The sequence below is a fragment of the Anabrus simplex genome, chromosome 2 (assembly GCF_040414725.1).
Source record: "Anabrus simplex isolate iqAnaSimp1 chromosome 2, ASM4041472v1, whole genome shotgun sequence".
Taxonomy (NCBI): Eukaryota; Metazoa; Arthropoda; class Insecta; order Orthoptera; family Tettigoniidae; genus Anabrus; species Anabrus simplex.
In genome coordinates this window covers 733,102,440-733,122,740 of record NC_090266.1, presented here as the reverse complement: position 1 = coordinate 733,122,740, position 20,301 = coordinate 733,102,440, and the positions used below count along the sequence as shown (strand labels likewise).

At 39.1% G+C, this 20,301-nt stretch overlaps 1 protein-coding gene across 1 annotated transcript in view; it reads right to left on the bottom strand.

Annotated features, from left to right (window-relative positions):
* Positions 1-20,301, bottom strand: part of LOC136864414 (transcription elongation factor SPT5) — a 214,654-nt gene that overhangs the window by 85,016 nt on the left and 109,337 nt on the right. Inside the window, exon 11 of the mRNA XM_067141381.2 lies at positions 1,209-1,395. Within this exon, the coding sequence (XP_066997482.2) occupies positions 1,209-1,395 (187 nt within the window). The remainder of the gene's footprint in view (positions 1-1,208; positions 1,396-20,301) is intronic.

The following is a 20,301-nucleotide window of genomic DNA, read 5'->3' as shown; positions in this document are numbered from 1 at the left end:
CGCTTGCGTCACTTTGTTCTAAATAAATCTCCAGTCATATGAAGATCATGAAACATTAGCTAAATAAACTACAAAGTGCAAAATCACACCTGGGTGAAATATGATAGAATAGGTTATAAATACCTTCATCACTAACATGAAGTTCGAAATCAGGGTCTAAATCTGAATCATCTCCTCTTTTTCTGAACCACTGTCATCAAAAATCTCTACAATTCCACTGTCATTCAATGATCCAATCAAGATAGCAGAAACAAAACACAGTCTAAACACTTGCACAAAGTAAACGAAACAAAGCGCGCACCTTGAGAGCGGCTGGAAGCATGGAGTGTAGAAGCGAACTAGAGCAAAAATAAGCTGCTATAAGTTCGAGAAAAATAACGACAGAGGACATGAACGCACGGTAGAGCTGTTATAAAAGTTCTTTAATGTGGTATGTACAGTTTCCGCTCGATTCTCGTCCTGGCAGTGTTGACAATATAAGAAATACACGGGTCCGAGTTAGCCTCGGGCGCGGTTAGTCTGCGCTGTTACCCCACCCCGATACACATTCGGGGTCGGTCTCCAATGTGTTAATGACCATAAGAAAGTATTTAAAATGCAGGAAGTCCTACTTTAGAAATACTTATACTCACTGACCGTAAAGTCCTAAAATACCGATATAATTGGTCCGTTATTGGACATTATAAATTTTCAAGCTAACTCATTCTTGGTTGCCAGTGTTTCGCCCCAGTGTGCTAAGTTGGGCTCATCAGTTGGTAAATAACACACCTACCAAGACGCATGGCTAGTGCATACCGTGGAGGCCACTGCACAGGCTACATGGAGCCACCAGCAGTGTCAATGCACTATGAGAGACATTTTCAAAAATTGATGCCTGCCTGGCCATCAGATGATATAGATGTTGAATCCCATAGGGAATCAGAAATATTTGTCCCGAATGCGTAAATTTATAATACTAATATAATTGGACCGTTATTGGAAATTATAAATTTTCCAGCTAACTGATTTCTGGTTGCCAGCGTTTCGTCCCAGTGTCCTAATAGTTTGCCGGAAAACATTCTGGCTGAAAAATAAAGCCATGGTTTTGTGTAACACATAAAATATTTGTTCATGCTCTCTATTCAGCCAGCTGACCGGTTACAAAAATACAGCATTATCAATACTTCAAAAAATCAGAAAGCATTATACCAATTATGTTTATAACTTACCATCTGCAACTATAGCACTCATTGTGAAGTTCTTATACAAGAATCCCTTTCTAGAATAGCGATTTCCTTCAAAAATAAGGAAGTCGCCATCGCTGGTAACTTCTCCTCCAATTGCACGAATTGCTTCAGGATCAAATGGTTTTGCAGGAGGACGACGCTTTTTCTTTCGCTTGGCGGCTTCACTTTCCTGCAGAAGATCAAAATGGTTAACCCTGTGTAAAGGTTGCAAACCTAAAACACTATGAAAGAAAAATAAAAGCAAACATATCCCTATTCATATATTTACTTGGAATGCACCTGAGCACTATTTAACCAATTTAATGAATACCATTAAAATTGGATGTAGACCGCATCAATAACAGGCAAACAGCAACGAAGGTTCAATCATCCTGAGAATCATGTTTCTTTAAAAAGAACGAAAGGAAATAATGACTAAAATACACACTACATGTCCCAAAGCATTCTACTGTTATATCTTGCTTTGCTAATAGTAGATATTGTAACTTCACCTGTCCTCTTGTATTTTACTCTTTCCTTACTTGCCTCTAATGTTTTATTTTTGTATTTAACATACCACAGCAGTTAACAACAACAGCAGCAAAAAATCTTGTATTATGCAATTAAGAATGCATTGCATTATTAAGTAATTATTCTTTCTAGCCTTTTCACAATACCTAGGATCAGCACTTTGATCAGATTTTAGCCTAGCTTTACGACCAGATGCCTTTCCTGATCCCAACCCTGTGTGTGTCGGGGGGGAGGGGGTGCTTCTATGGTGGTTAGTAGTGTGATGTTGTAAGTGAAGATGTGTAATAAGACAAACAAAAACATTCAGCCTCCCAGCTAAATGAATTAACCGGATACAGTTAAAATTACAAGTAATGAAAATAATTTTTTCCATATTGAAAGAATCTTAATTTATAATAATATAAGAAATTTATTTTAACTCAACCTATTCAATACAGTACAAGATGTTAACATATTAGTTAAACATCGTGAAAATTCGTTGAGACATGTTTCGCCCCTTCTGTACCTCAAAATTCTACCAGACGTCTGGTTGGAAATTATAAAAATATGTTACCTGAGTGAATACATTAAAAAACATTTACGTTTTAGCGTGTCGTACAATGTTTACATTTGAATAGCATGCGTTCTCGCACCTATTTATGACCACGCCCCCTACATAGACCACTGTCATTGGGCTTCACTTTCAAAACTTCAAGGCATCTCCCAGTATGTTTTACTCCCTGCTCGCAGGCAACGGTTTAACATAGGAAGGCGCGACTACGAATATTTCTTCAAGTTGCTGTAAGAGTGCAGCAGTAGATGCACAATCTTTGCTGCCAGTGTGCGTATAGCACTGTGTTATTGGTGCATGAATGTGTGTGAAATGCTGAGATTTCCGTACAATGAGTATAGGCGTCTGGTCACTTCCGTTTGTATAAGAGATATCTTTCCATCTGTGCTTGTACGACTGAAACTTCAGATTCTTTCCCCGGAATATTCAACTGTTGTGTACCATTTTGCCAATCTCGGCAAGGTGGTTCGCAGCCAGAAAAGACGCGATTCCATGAAATACCGCATAGAAGGGAAGAGAAAAGTGGCTGTCGGCTTTATCTAGGCAAGGGCCTAATAAAGGAAGTAATTGGAGATCCTCAGATTACTTTGTATCTGTGCCTTTACACCTTATTTCATAAGATGATGGAGCCTCCGTGGCTCAGGCAGCAGCGAGCCGGCCTCTCACCGCTGGGTTCCGTGGTTCAAACCCCGGTTACTCCATGTGAGATTTGTGCTGGACAAAGTGGAGGCAGGAAAGGTTTTCCTCCGGGTACTCCGGTTTTCACTGTCATATTTAATTCCAGCAACACTCTTGAATATCATTTCATTTCACCCGTCATTCATTAATCATTGCCCCAGAGGAGTACGACAGGCTTCGGCAGCCAGCACAATTCTTATCCTCGCCGCTAGATGGGGCTTCATTCATTGTATCCTGACCCAGTCGAATGACGGGAAACATGCTGCGATTTTTTCTCAGAAGGGGATTAAAGCCATGGAGGATAGTGGATTCCTTATGATATGAATTGTGACGGACAATCACCAAACAAACGTCATCATGTTTAGATATTTTGAACAACCTCAAATATCCAGACGTTAATATCCCAATCAAACTAGAAACAGGAAATCAAATTCTAATTTGCGGGTACTTTGTTCGTGTTGTTGAAGAGATGATGGAATGTGACATTTGCGTCAGCAACATCTCACTGCCTAGAGCTTCAACACAGCTAAATGGAAATGATTATGCATCAGGGCAGAGGAGGAGTTTGATACCCAAAACCTTCTTTTGTTGCTCTGGTGAAGTATCTGCAGAACTTCGTTTAAGCTGCTGTGCCCTATTGTCGATGTCCTTCAAACGTACGAGCGCAATACGAGGACTTGTAACGTCTTGCCTTTCAGAATGTGTTTTGTTACAGTGCGAGGTCAAAGAACATCAGCAAACTGTTAGTGATATTATCCTAACCAAGTTCGTAAGACATCTGTTAACTGATATTGCGTTGGCAAGAACACAAAAGATACGGTACCACTCCCAGCCTTCGTCCTGGAAAATCTTCAAATTGTGCATGAAGAGGCCAACTGAGACTTCATACAGGTAATACTACCGATATATTACTGATGTAATTTACGAGCTTCAGTGAACATATGACCATACTGCAGTGTTCTGGAGGCTGTCGTCATTAGAATAAGTTTGGAACATTGTGCGTCTATGCCTGCCATCTAGCGGAGAAATTTTGTCGCAGCCTAGTCACAAAAAACATCGCATAGAGCAGGCAGTATAGGAGGATCGAGACGGCGGTGCACTAATCACAATCAAATTGGAAAGAGAAAAAATAGCATTAACACTTCCGAAATTACAGTTATTCGCGACCTTGAGCTCAGCTGGAAAGCGCGCTCACTGTACAAGTCGGTACAACTGCGAAATGATACATAGTTTCTAAATGTAACGTGTGCAAATAAAACAACTGGTTTTTACAACATTTTAACACAAAAACGTGAAATTCCCAGTCTTATATTACGACGAAAACACTAATAGCAATCCCAAATCCTCCCATGCCTTTATGTATGTAAGGTACAACATCTGTTCTAGTCTCGATAACATAATCGTATACGATAACATTAAAATACTAAATTCGTGTTACCGGTACTTACGAAGGAGCAGTTTCGACTCCTACCTGAAAGCCCAGTGACTATACAGTGCCGTGAGGGAAGTGCCGAAAACCTGTTCGGCGATACACTCTGAGAAAAAAATTTAACCCCGGATCATAATGTAGACGTTTTGCAAGGTCGAACATTTGACAAAACTCGTTCCGTCTTTAAGTAGAGCTATCAAAATACGCTGCGCCTCCTTCCAATTGTTGTGGACACTCTCTGCTTTATGATTTCCGAGGATACTCTAAACAGTACCACCCGAATGCGATGCTAAAATGGTCCCTTATGCAAGTTCACCGCCGATCGCTTTTCTAGTACTTCTTCAAGTTACCGCATTGATGGGACGTTAACACCAAGATCCGTAAGTATGCCGTAGCCGTCCTTTCGTGAGATACAGTATCTTGAAGAACGCGTGATCGAGGATTTAGCGTTGATGGGACTGCAATTTCTGGACAGTTGATCTGGGAAATCATTCCTTCGAGGAACGGATAATGCAGGATTTTTAAAACTTGATTTAATTAGGATGCTTGCGGAACCACATAATTTGAAAGAATAATACGGGAAAACTTAGTTTCCGGGAACATATAATCGAGGTTTTACTGTATATTTGCAACATTATTCCCAATTATTTTTTAGGTGTGTATCATAAATGCTCATGTGATGTATGTATTAGGGACAAAATATTCATCATCATCATCATCATCATCATCATCATCATCATCATCATCATCATCAATCTCCCACTCCAATCGCCTGGGTGTGGTTAACAAGCCTCCTCCACTCCTTTCTGTCCCTCCATATTTCTTGCTCCATTATTTCTGCCACATCCAATCCAGCTTCTCTAATGTCCCTTCAAATCTGATCCATCCACCTTCTTCACGGTCTTCCAACTGTTCTCTTCCCCTTAACTTCTCTTTCCAATTCCCTTCTTGCTACCCGTTCCTTTCTCATTCTTTTTACATGTCCGAACCATCGCAGTCTTGCTTTCTGTATCTTCTGTACTAACGGTTCTATATTGAGTTGTTCTCTGATTTTAATGAAGTGAAATGTCATATGGTTTTTAGTGCTGGGAGTGTCCGAGGACATGTTCGACTCACCAAGTGCAGGTCTTTCTATTCGACTCCAGTAGGCGACCTGCGCGTCGTGATGAGAATGAAATGATGAATACAACACATACCAACACATACACCCAGCTCCCGTGCCAGAGAAATTAACCAACGATGCTTAAAATTCCCGACCCTGCCGGGAATCGAACCCGGGACCCCTGTGGCCAAAGGCCAGCACGCTAACCATTTAGCCACGGAGCCGGACTCTGATTTTAATATTTTGGATTCTATCCCTTCTTGTCTTTTTAACCGATGTTCTTAAAAATTTCATTTCTACTGCTTGGATCTTACTAACTTGTCTCTTATTAGCTACCAGCTTTTCTAGTCCGTATGTTACAATTGGTATGAAATACTGTTTATATACCGTAATGTTAACTTCGTTCTCTTGGGTATTTTGTCATTCCATAAAAGCTCTCCGACTTGATGGTAAAACGTTGTACCTTTACTTAGTCAGTTATTAATTTCAGGGTTGATTCCATTACTTCCATTAATAATGCTACCCAGATATGTAAACTGTTCCACATTCTCTAACCGTTCTCCGTCTATGTTCACTTAGCTTCTCTTTTTCTCTTTTCCCCAGCGCATGACTACAGTTTTCTTTTTACTAATTACCATTCCAAACTCCTTCAGATTTTCATTCCAAAAGTCCAGTCTTCTTTGTACTTCCTTTTCTCCCTTTCCCCAGATCACCACATCATCTGCAAATACCAAAGCATTCACTTCATCAGTACTGATATTCTGTTTTACACATTTTATGATTTCATCCATCAATATAATACTGTAAACAATAATGGTGACAGTGCACTTCCTTGCTTGAGACCATTTTTGTATAAAATGTTTCAGTCACCACTTCCCACTTGTACACTATTTTTACTCTCATGATACAAGATTTTTATCTTGTTAATTAATGATTTTGGTACATTCCTTTTCCGTAGGCATTTCCATACATGTTTTCTCTTAACTGTATCATAAACTTTTTCCAAATCCAAAAATACGAAGATGATTTCCTTGTTCCTTTCCAGATGTTTTTCCATTATCGTTCACACTGTAAATATCAAGTCTATTGTTGATCTATTCGGTCTAAAGCCATATTGTTCTTCCTCTAAATGTGTTTCTATTATATCCCTCAGGCTTTTATCTATGACATCCTTCCATACGGCATTGAGGGCTAGGTATAGCCACTGCAGTCCACTGCTTCCTGCTGCCTTACTCATATCAGCAATGAATTCTTCTTTTCCACTTGCTTTACCTTTGATCATTGCTTTCACTGCCCTTTCAAGGTCCAACCATGTTATCAGGTTCTCTTCTTTTTCTCAATCTATTATTTCCATTTTATCCTTCTTCCTCCAAGCAGTCATCCTCATTATAAAGTTTTTCAAAATATTTTGCCATCACCTTCTGATGACCCTTTTCGTCATGCACTATGGATCCATCTTCTCTTTCTAATGCCTTGATTTATTCTTTTTGACTTTATTACTCTGTATAATAGTTTCTGATTTCCTCGACTATCTTGCTCAATTTTGTTTGTAAACTCTCCCCAACATTTCTCCTTTTCTTCCTTGATACTCCTCTTTACTTGTGGTTTCAATCTTTTTGTATTCCACACGTAACCTTTCTACCTTATTCTCATACCTCTGATACTTTTTGCTTTTCCTTATCCATTTCTTTCTTCACCTTGTTCCTTTCTTTTATTTTGTCTGTCCACCACGTCTCCTTTCCCTTAACCTTTGCTTTTGTTTTCTCCACATACCTCAATTGCTGCTTCCACAAATGTCTGTCTTAAAATTGTCCCACTCTTCTTCTCCACTTCATATTTCTGTGTTAGGAAACTTCCTTTTTATCCAATCCTGGAATGCCATTCTTTTATCCTCCTCCTCTAATTCCCAAATCCTGATCTTTGGTTTCTTCTTCAGTACAATTTTAGGAATTTTTACTTGTTTTAATTCCACAGTTAATAATATTACTTTTACAATTATAACTAATAATATCACTTTTCCTTAATAATTACTTTTCCTTAAAGTAGTTCACTTGTGTATGTTATATTGACTTTTATCTTCTATGGTCTTGACATTTAGAGGCATCGAGTTACATGAAACATATGACTACATATTTAAATTTTGAAAATGTAAAGGAATAAATGCATTAAACGTGTACAAAACTGATCAATAAAGAATATAAAATACAGGAATGAAACAACTGGTACATGTTGAACCCACTGGCATACTAATTTTCAAGCCGTACACACACCACAATTATTACTTAATTTGCATGCACCATAGCTATTCACAGGAAATCATGTAAACTTGAATTTATCAGTTGTAGCTCTTTGCAGGTTCATATGCAAACCTGAATTCATACAATGGCACTCTTGCCTTGGTTCTCTCTGGCATTTCAGGTGGTTTCTAGGCTTTGGAAAATTCCAAAATTAATGGACATGCAAAGCCACAAGACATTTATCACATTCCTATTGGCTAAATGAGGGGCTTTTATGGGCTACAGACTTGCCTGAGTAATACTGGAACTATACACTAGTCTCAACAAATTACATTTTTGTGGTTTGCCACCTCTTCCTCCTATTTCCACTGTTGATTTTTGAGTTTTTTTCTTTCACTCTAACCCAACCATGCAACATTGCATTCTCTCTTCCAGAATTTTCTGATTCACTGTCGCTTTTCTCAGATTCGTCACTGTTATCACTACCACTAAACAATTCTTCATTATCAGGCATTTCTGAACCACTTTTACTCGTACTTCTGTTTAGAATTTCAGACATATCACTGCTTGCTACCAACAGCCTTTAACATGACATGATTACTGCTTCTGGTCTTGGACTGGGTGGAGACAGGCACAACGGGGATTCACACTCAATGTCAAATAGAACATTAACTACTGGAGATAACTGAATGCAGTTTTCCTTGTGAGAAAGAGCAATTCTTTCTTTTTTGAGCAGTAGTCATACCATCTCTTGGCAAACACTGGAAACACGTGCTCAAATCTGATCTAGCTCCTACTCTATAATTTTGTCATTTTCCTTGAATATCCCGTAAATTTCATGATCCCTCCAGAAAAAAATTGTGCCAAATCACCCAACATTTCATATTTAATGTGAGACTATGAGCTAAAAAGTCACATGCTGGGTGGGACATAAGTGGATTGTTAGAACATTGATCCAAATCACACGGTGCAGTGAGTAGATAAACTCTTCAGTACAGAATTGCAAGTGACAAGACCTAGGTGTTGCATATACCATATTTATCCACATAATTTTCCCCCCGAGCATATATTTTTCCACCTTTAATTCTTAAATGGTGATTAGAGGAAAAATAAAAATCTGCAAAAATTTCCCAGCATCATTATGTACAAGTTTTCTGTCATCAGTGTGCTTTCTATTAATTTCTTCTGAGATATGTGGTCTCAAAACATCAAGGTCCCAGCACAGATGCATGGATCATGGCCCTTAATCTTCCAGTAAAGGACACAACTTTTAGTGGTTACACATACGTTATGTAGTATTCGAGCGACCGGGTTAATCACCAATATTATTCAACGTATTCACCACTTTCCAGCCGTTTCCTTTCATGACGTCATCTGACAACCAATAACAATACAACTGCTTTTGTTATTACGATCAATTCCGAAACAACATTTCAAAACACTTCATTTCTTCGAAGTTAGGCTCCTTGGCTAAATGGTAAGTTTGCTGGCCTTTGGTCTAAGGAGTCCAGGGTTCGATTCCTGGCCAGAACGGGAGTTTTAAGCTTAATTGGTTCATTCCGATGGTTAGAGGGCTGTGTGTGTATGCCATTTTTCAGTTTTAGAATTCATCACAACTAGGGCCCCATCCTCGTAGATGTGCAGCTCATTCTGGAGGCCACACACAATTATGCAATAACACCCTACAACATAGGCCAACTACTTTAAAACAGCATTGTGCAGCCAGCATGTTCTGAAACCTGTGGACAAGCGAGAGTGAGTGAAGGTTTCTTCTCTTTGCAAAATATACCCTCACCAGCTGTTGAAGACAGGGTGATATATGGCAATACCTGGGCATGTTTAATACAAAATGGATGCATGTATTAAAAGCCTGCTAAAGTTTAACAGTAAGTGTGATGTCCAGGTTGTTGTATATTATATCACCATACGGTAATAGAAGATTGGCACAATTAAGCTATTCACTTATGTATGTAAAAATAATTAGGTAGCACAGAGACCAGTATATGTTATAGAACAAGTGTGCACCTCTTATTTGGTTAAAGAGAATATTGCTTGTTGTTTAAATGGGCCTAACATCTAAGGTCATCGGCCCAAAGACAATCTTAGTGATGCATCCACTTATCAACAATATGTGTATCCTGCCAACCTGAGTGGTCTTTTTATAGCAGTTTTGCTGCTTGCACTTCTCAGGTGCTGTGACTTACAAACTGATGACCAGACATTGAAAAAATAGGACTGTGACTAGATGGTGTTGTTAAACATTTACAGTAGAAGTCTGTTATAGCGAGAATTCATAATGGCGAAAAATTTACTCGCTATAACGGATTGTCGTTATATCCGATTTTTGTATAAAAGTCGGCAAACCCTTCATGCACTTTAAAATCGGTATGATACGGCAAACAGTTTGTCAAAACTTGCGTTTCCGAGGATGATATCCACACTGCGGCTTACTTGTTTGTTTCGTAATCCGATACTATGTGAAAGTGTATGTTTAATTTCATTCTGAAAAAAATATAGTACCGTATATCTCCGAATCCAAGATGAACCCCACTTTTTCCTTCAAAAAATTTAAATCAGGCTCAAAAAGAAGTTTGTAAAATCATATGAATGCCTTGTTGTACAGTAGGCCTACGCAATTTTAGACTATTTTTAGACGCCGAAAATTGACTTTCGTCACGCTGTATTTCTTTATTTTTGGCGGCTACACAATTATTCTTTATTTCCACGGGTTTAAGGACCATTAACTTAACATTGGCATCATAATACCGAAGAGAACTCGTTGAAAACTTTCCGGCAATACCTATTCCATGCGTCTCTACAATACAACGATCCATCAGGAAATTATTTTTGCTGTCTATAAAACTGTTACTTTTACGCAGCGTCAGATGTAACCAGCTGCCGCTACACGCACGTCTCGCTTGTCGGATTCGGCCAAATTCAGCGGCTAGCGATGTATTGGCCTAATCGCGAACGTTGAAAGTCAACGAACGAGTTTATTGCGCCACGGTATGTCCATTCCGCTCTTGCTTTTTCGTGCACACACGTCGCAATTTCATCTTCGACTTCTTTAAAGGGTCCTTGTTGCGGACCACTGAATGCGTTTTTTGTACAGTAAGCATTTTTTAGCTCTTTGTTCACGCTAACGCCAAATATTGGCTTTAGTTAGGCCTATGCCGTATTTTCTTGCGGCTGCAAAATTATTCTACATTTCCAAGTGTTTAATAAACATTAACTTATAATTGGCATCATAATATCAACTAGAACCCGTTGAAAATTTGCCGGCAATACCTTTCCCATGTATCTTTACAATAAGACTATCCATCACGAAAATATTCCTGCTGTCTATAAACCTTAATTTTACTAAGCGTCAAGTACAATAGACGCGTTATGACTCTGCCACTGAGTAGCCGTGGTTTTTCTAAGAATTTGAAGGGTCGCATGTTTTCATGCCATTCTGCAGATTTGAGAAACACACAGGCTCTGTACAACCGGTTGTCGCGGCTAGCGATGTGTAGTAAAGAGGCGGTCGTTTATTGTCAACGAGTTCTGTGCCCGTGTGAAAAGAAGCAGCGTGGTTACCGCAGTAGTTGCTAGTGGTATCCATTAACTTACTGTTAGGCCGCGAATGCAACAACCCTTGAGTTTTCGCATGAGATTCTGAGGAAAAAAGTCTTGGATTCGGAAAATACGGTATCACTACAGAGATTTCTGAGGCAAACACCTCAGCTTTCTTCTTCAAACAGCGTCACCTAACCTAACCGTATATGTAGCCTATCATGAAAACATATTTGAAACGCATGTAGAGAAATAACCTCCTCATGAAAATTGTACATGTAAATAGCCGTAACTAGACGCGAGAAGATATGAAATATCCTCTGAAATCAGTGATGTACTCTGCCATATCTTGAGGTGTATCACATTCTTACTTAATTTCCGTATATAACATTAAAATTAAGATATCGTTTACTTCAGTCTTTATTTTTAATGAGTTAACAACTGCTATCGGGCACGTTATTTACGCATTTATTACGAAAACGTGTTTTTCACTTTCTTTTCAAATTTTCTTTAGAGAACATCAGTCAATGGGTATTACTAAAACTCCAACATCGCCTTTGAATGTCAACGAGAGAGCTCGCAAATGCACAAAGTGAGAAAACTATACCGTGCCGAAGATGATCGATCGCATTTTGTTGCCAACGTTTCAATTTTCTTATTCAAACAGCGTCACGTATCCTAACTTAACCATACTATACGTATGATGAAAACACACTTCAAGCGCCAGTAGAGAAACTATACCTTTCTCGCAATAAATTTTCATATTAGCCTTTCCGTAATTTAACCAGATGCGACAAAATATAAACCAACCTCTGAAATCAATTAAGCACTCTGCCATATCTCAAGGTGTATCCCATTCTTACTTAATTGCAGTATTTAGCCTCAAAATTAAGCGGTCGTTTAGTCAGCCTTAATTTTTTTTGCTAGAGGCTTTACGTCGCGCCGACACAGATAGGTCTTATGGCGACGATGGGACAGGAAAGGCCTAGGAGTTGGAAGGAAGCGGCCGTGGCCTTAATTAAGGTACAGCCCCAGCATTTGCCTGGTGTGAAAATGGGAAACCACGGAAAACCATTTTCAGGGCTGCCGATAGTGGGATTCGAACCTACTATCTCCCGGATGCAAGCTCACAGCCGCGCGCCTCTACGCGCACGGCCAACTCGCCCGGTAGCCTTAATTTTTACGAGTTAACAACCATTATCGGACACGTTATTTACGCATTTATTACGAAAATATGTTCTCTTTCATTTCAAATTTTCTTTACGGAACAACTGTCGACGGATATTACTAATCGACTCCGACATCGCCTTCGAATGTTGACGAAAGAAATCGCTAGTGCACATGGCGAGGAAACGATGCCGAAGATAATCGATCGCATGCAATATCGTCGCTGGGGAGCATAAATATCGGTAACGGAAAAATCGCGCGCGCTTAATCGCTCGTAATAACGGATGTGCCAGTGATAGGATTCTCGCTGTAACCGAAGGACGATACACAGTTTAATATAGGAATTTTGAAGGGACAGAAAAATGTTGCCGCTATAACGGAGTTCTCGTTATATGCCGTACTCGCTATAGCGGACTTCTACTGTATTCATTTTTTTGCACGTAAGGTTTTATTCTGTTCACCCCAGCTAGACCATATCTTAAATAACGCAGTAAAATAATAGTTGAAACAATACTTGGTAAAGATGCGAGAAATCAAGTTTCGAAAGTCCCACTCTCCAACAGTTCAATCAGCCGCAGCATATCTGAGATATCATCCAATGTAAACGCACAAGTAGCAGAGAAAATAAAGTGTAATACAAAATTCGCCTTGCAAAAAGATTACAGTACTGACAAGAGTGATAAAGCACAACTCATTGGGTTTATTACATTTATTGATGATAAAGATATTAGTGAACAGTTTCTGTTCTGTAGAATGCTGGAGACTAGCCTCGATATTTTTGATTGTGTTAATTCTTATCTAAATGACCATAACCTTCAACGGAAAGACTGTTGTGACGTATGTACAGATTGTGCGCCATCCATGTGTGGAAAATATAATGGTTTTACTGTCAGAGTTGTGGAAGAAAATCCATCCATCATAATAACCCACTGTGTCCTGCCTCCGTAGCATAATGGTTAGCACCATTAGCTGCCATCCTTGGAGGCCTGGGCTCGATTCCCGGTACTCCCAGAAATTTAAGAACGGCAGCAGGGATGGTATGTTATTGAAATGGTACATGCAGCTCACCTCCACTGGGGGTGTGCCTGAAAAGAGCTGCACCACACCTCAGGATGAGGACACAAGTTTACTTCGTCCACGTCCGTTAGTGTTATTAGCTGCTGTTGTCGGGGGCCCGGGTTCGAATCCCGGTACTGCCAGAAATTTAAGAATGCCAGGAGGGATGGTATGTTAATGAAATGGCACACGCAGCTTACCACCTTGGGATGCGGACAAGAGTTTACTTTACCCACTGTTTTTTTTTACACAGGGAGGCATTAGTTTCAAAAGCTTGTGGTGAAGAGCTTAGTGCAGTTTTTAACCAGATTGTGAAAATGGTAAACTACATCAAGTCTCCACCTTTGAAATGCAGGATTTTTGAATAGTTACATTGGGATATGGGTGCAGCTCACACATCATTAATACTGCATGCAGAAATAAGGTAGTTATCGCGAGGTCGTGTACTCAACCAAGTTCTCCGAATGAAAGAAGAAATTAAGGTTTCTTTCAAGGAAGAAATTCAGAACACATTTTATGAAATGTTTCAAAATGATACTTTGTGTTCAGAACTTTTATATCTGGCAGATATATTTAATAACTTAAGTGAACTCAATGTTTTCATGCAGGGGACACAGGAAACAATACATTCCTGAACCAATTAAATTAAAGGTTTTAAGAGAAAGCTCGGCTGTTGGATGTCTGCAGTTCAGAAAGGCGATTTGTCAAACTTGACATTTCTTCTTAATCTGGCAGAAGACAAAGGTCTGAAAAAGCTGAAAGATCTTATTTTTGATCACTTAGCAAGACTGCAAGATACAATGGCCAAATACTTTCCATCTATTTCCACTGACAATCTTGACTGGATTATATCACCATTTGATTTTGCAGATAGTGCTGAAGAAATAGAATTTACAGCTTGTGAATGAGACAAATTCATATATCCCTGTGCTGATTCCACAATAAAAGTTAAATTTACCAAGAGTGAGGCATCAGTGGCAGACTTCTGGCTTGGACTGGCAGAGAAGTATCCTACCCTAGTGAAGAAAGCAACAGATCTACTTCTGCCCTTTTCATCTTCTTAACTGTGCGAGCAAGCCTTCTCTGCTATGGCGACAATCAAATCCAAAACAAGTTTAGCTTGCAGACGATATGCATGTTTTGTTGTCAACTGTTAGACCAGACATCAAACATCTGTGTTCTCAGCATCAATCACAAATATCACGTTAATAAGACAAAATTTGTTTTAATGATTTACAAGATTACATTTTAGTCCTCTACTTTTTAATTTTTATGTGTTAAATGTAATGATTCAGAGTCAGTGTATATTAAACTCTGTCCATTGGCAGGTCATAAATTGTATATTAAATTAATAATAAAATAAAGGAACTATATTCTTCTCTTTGATTTGGAGTTTTTATCTAAACATAACTTAACACCTATATATATAAAAAAATAACATGTCTTGACTGACTGACTCATCATCGCCAAACCAAAACTACTGGACACAAAGAAATGAAATTTTGGGGATACATTTATATTAGGGTGTAAGTGCTCACTAAGGGAGGATTTTTTAATATTCCATCACTAAGGGGGTGAAAGGGGGGGGGTGAATTTTTAAAATGAGGATATCTATATCTCAAAAACTTAAAAAGTTTACAGACGTAAAAATTGGTATTTGGAATCTCCTTTAAAAATAAAGAAACATGTATTTCTTTTGTTTTTGGAAAATCTCATTAGGGGGGATGAAAAAAGGGGAAGAGGTGTTGAACACCTATTATGAGGAGAATTAAATCTCAAAAACTGAAGATGTTAACAGACATGAAAATTGGTACTTGGAATCTCCTTTGAAAATAAAGAAACACATATTTTTGTGTTTTTGGATAATCCGATGAATAGGGGGTGAACAGAAGTGTCAAACAGGGTGAAATTTTCAAGAGACTATATCGGCAAATTATCCGACACATAACATATTACAGATTTGAAAACCGGTATTTGGAATTTCCTGTAAAATTAAAGAAAAATAAATATTTTTTTTTGGAAAATCTATTTAACCTATCTACAGTATATCTAAAAAACCTAACATGTTGCAGACATGAAAATTGGTATTTGGAATCTCCTTTAAAAATAAGGAAACAAGTATACTTGGGTTTTCAGAAAAAACATTTAACCGGGGGGTTAAAGAATTAAAAATTAGTTGAATTGTATGAGAATGTATGTATATATACCAAAAATCTAAGAATGTTACAAACGTGAAAACTGGTGTCAATATAATAAAAATCTTCTGGGCTGTTATGCCGTGGTCCACTCCTCTCGCGAGAGGCATAACAGCCCGGAAGATTTTTATTATATAGTGAAAACTGGTATTTGGAATCTCCTTTAAAATAAAGGAAGAAGCATCTGGTGGGGGGGGGATCAACTTGGTAGGAGGGGATGAAGACAGAGATGAATTCCTTTTACAAGGATACATATATCTCGAAAACTGAAGATGTTACAATTGTGATAATTCGTATTTGGAAGCTCTTTTAAAGATACGGGTACTGTTTATTTATAGAAAATTCACTTGAGTGGGGAGTGTGAAAAAGATAAAAAAAATTGAATTCTTTTTCTGGAGAAACATATATCTCAAAACTGAAGGTTACAGACGTGGTAATTGGTATTTGGAACCTACTTTAAAAATAAAGCAACATGCATTCCTTGGGTGGGGGAAACCAACTTAACGGGCAGAGGTGGAGTGAAAAAGGAGTTGAATTCTTTTCATGACGATACTTATATCTCAAAAACTGAAGATGTTACAGAAATAAAAATTTGTATTTAGCATTTTCCTTCAAAGTAAAGAAACACTTAATCTTTTGTCTTTGGAAAATCCACTTAAGGGGGTGAATTGAAAAATTATTTGAATTCTTTGTATGATGATACCTATATCTCAAAAACTAAAGATGTTACAGGTGTGAAAATTAGTATTTGGAATCTCCTTTAAAAATAAAGAAACACGCATTTTCTGGGGGAAATCAATTTGGGAGCAGGGGCAGTGAAAAAGGAGTTTAATTTCTTTTTAAGAGGATACATATACCGGTATCTCAAAACTGAAGATGTTACAGTTGTGATAATTGGCATTTGGAAGCTCCTTTATAAATTAAAAAACAAGCATTTTTGGTTTTCGGAAAATTCACTTGAGGAGGGAGGGTGAAAGGAAGTGAAAAATTTTAATTCTTTTTATAGAGAAACTTAGATCTCAAAAACTTCAGGTTACACACGTGAAAATATGTATTTGGAATGTCCTTGAAAAATAAAGAAACACGCGTTTGTTTTGTTTTTTCGGAAAATCGACGTAAGGGGTGTGGGGTTGAAAATAAGTAAATAAGGTGCTGAAAATGTTTATGAGGATGCCTTATCTTAAAAAGTGAAGCTGTTACAGACGTGAAAGTTGGTATTTTGAATTTCCTTTCAAAATAAAGAAACACGTCTTTTTTGTTTATCGGAACGTCCACTTAAGGCGGGAGAGGAGTGGAAAGAAGTCAAGAAGAAGTTGAATTAATCTTATGAGTATACATTTATCTCAAAACCTGAATGTGTTATAGATGTACGGACGTGAAAACTGGTATCTGGATTCTCCATTAAAAATAATGAAACACATATTTTTGTTTTCGGAAAATCCAGTTAAGGGGCTGAAAAGAATTGGAAAAGCAGGTGAATTTTTAAAATGAGTACCGGTAAAACTACATTATATGACAAAAGCTTAACATGTTAGAGACAAGAAACTAGGTATTTGAAAATTCCTTTAAAAATACAGAAACATGTACCTTTTGTTTCTGGACAAGGCACTTAACTGGGGGTGAAAAGAAGTGAAAAGTAGTTGAATTAATTTTATGAAGATACTTATATCTTAAAAACTGAAGACGTAACAGATGTGAAAATTGGTATTTGGAATCACCTTAAAAAATAAAGAAACACACATTTTATGGAGGGGGGGGGGGGGAATCGACTTAATGGCATGGGGTGAAAAAGGAGCTGAATACTTTTCATGAGGATACTTATATCTCAAAAACTGAAGATGTTAGAGGCATGAACATTTGTATTTGGAATCTTCTTTCAAAGGAGAGGAACATGCGTTATTTTGTCTTCGGAAAATCCACTTAAGGGGGGTGAATGAATTGAAAAAGAAGTTGAATTCTTTGTAAGAGGATACTTATATCTCACAAACTGAACATGTTGCAGATATGACAATTGGTATTTGGAATCTCCTTTAAAAATAAAGAAACACGAATTTATTTTTTCGACTTGAGAAAAGACTGTTTCTCACATGTACAATTCCATGTCGCATGGTCGTCTTAGCCCCAAAAGGTAATACTACAAACATGGTTTACAAATAATTTCTGGGGTAAATGAAACTCAATTTTTGCACGAGTTTATATACTTTAGGTATTTTCAGATAATGTCTTAGTACAATGCCGAGGAACGATTACTTTGATCAAATTACGAAATCCACGCGCATAAAGCCACGGGTAATTGCTAGCGCGCGCGCGCACGCACACGCACACACACACACACACACACACCAGAGTAAAAATTTGAAAAATTATTGAAGTTCTTAAACTTAACAGGGGTGCCCCGAATTTCTAATATCATTCCTAAGGGTGCCGTGAATGTAAAACGGTCGGGAAACACTGTGTTAGCGATTCATTTGGCACAGACATAAGGGATCAGATGGCGCTCAGGAGGCCTGTCCATGCGATCTTTGTTTTAACTCTGCAGGCAGTAACTCTGCTAAATAAAATGGCGTATGGCTTTTAGTGCCAGGATGTGTCCGAGGACTTCGGTTCGCCAGGTACAGGTCTTTTGATTTGACTCCCGTAGGCGACCTGCGCGTCGGGATGAGGATGAAGTGATGATGAAGACGACACATACTCCCAGTCCCCATGCCAGGGGAATCAACTAATTTTGGTTAAAATTCCCAACCCTGTTGGGAATCGAACCCGGGACCCCTGTGACCAAAGGCCAGCATGCTAACCGTTTAGCCATGGAGCCGGACAGTAACTGTGCTGAGGTTAGAGGTGAACAGTGTTTTCAACACTCATTCTAGTGTATAACCATACCTCAGCGACGAGTACGTGCACCTGTTGAACAACTGCAGCCATTTGAATGGGGTCACATTGTAGGCCTGAGGGAAGCTGGATGGACAAATGGACGGATTGCTGCACACGTTAGGCACAATGTATCAGAGGTGTGTCACTGCTTTCAGCAGTGGTCTGTGGAACATTCCCACACACGTAGACCAGGCTCCAGACGTCCTTGTAATACAGTTGCACGTCAAGATCGATGCATTGTGCGAGCAGCGGTGGCCGACTGAACATCATCCATGAATGAAATTCAGTCACATTTTGCACCTGCTGTGTTGCCAAGGACTATTGGGAACAGTATGATCACATGTGCCTCTGGCGAGGCTACCACGACGACACAGCCAAGCATGGCAACTCTGGTGTCGTGAAAGAGTCGACTGGAGAGGCCAATGGCACTGTGTTGTCTTCAGTGAGCAAGAGTAGGTTCTGTCTGTATGCCAGTGATGGACATACACGTGTATGGAGTAGATCTGGTGAGCAGCCTATTCCAGAGTGCATTCGCCCACGACACCGTCAGTTACAACTTGCGGTCACAGTTTATGTTTCTGCAGGGTAGCATAACCAGTGCCCAATACACTGCACAGGTTGTTGCCTCCGTGCTACTGCCATTTCTTCGACAGGAAGGTGATGTGATTTTTCAGCAGGATAAGGCAAGTCCACACACAGCTACTGTGATGCAACGTGCTCTACGTGGTGTACAACAACTGCCTTGGCCAGCAAGTTCACCAGATCTCTCACCAATTGAACACGTATGGTACATGATGAAGTAGGAACTTACGCATTATCCAGAGCCTGCACGGCATGTTCGTGACCAATGCTAGAATCCCACCGTCCCGCCACCAGAAGAAAATTACCTTATAACCAAACACACCAAAATATGCAGCATTACCCACAACCCTCTGCTGAACACTCACCGCCACTGGATGTATTAATTTGTATGAAACATTAGATCGCTCTCGGAATTTAATGCAATTAGATGTAATAGGCCTCGCTAATCGATCCTAACCAATCAGATCTAACCTCAAATGCGTCGCAATGTAGGCCAGTGGCTGAAAAGAAAACACGCAGCCGCTCTGTTGGGGCTCACTCCCTTCAACAGCTCTCTGCTAAACAACCCTGACGAGTTTGTGAGTTTGTCACTAGCCAACATGTGCACAAACAAATTAAGACAAGCTGTACAATACATTTCCAAAATGTCCAATGTGGGCCAATGGCTGACACAGCCTACGAGGGGCTCACTCCCTTCGAGAGGCTATCTGATAAAACACCCCTAACAAGTTTGACCAAGTGAATTTTATCACCAGCCAAGATATGCACAAACTAATAAAGAAAAGCTGTACAATACATTTCCCCCAACAGCTGGTAGCACCTAATATTGCTCCTATCAGTAGAGCCCTGTGCGGATATACAAAATAATATCCACATCCGCACTTCCTTCATCTGCACCCGCATCCACGAATGGTCATCCATATCTGCAAAATGGTTATCCACGGATATTGTAAATACTTAACTACGGTATATTACACCTAAGATATTCAAACGGCACAGGTTCATGAGGGACTTTCTCTTGCGACAACTACCGACGTATTGACCTTTGTTGCTTACTTCCATTAACTGAGGACAAGAGCCAGCTAGGCTTAGATATTTTTGGCTTTATGGTCTCAATGCTCTGTATATATCACTATTCTCCCA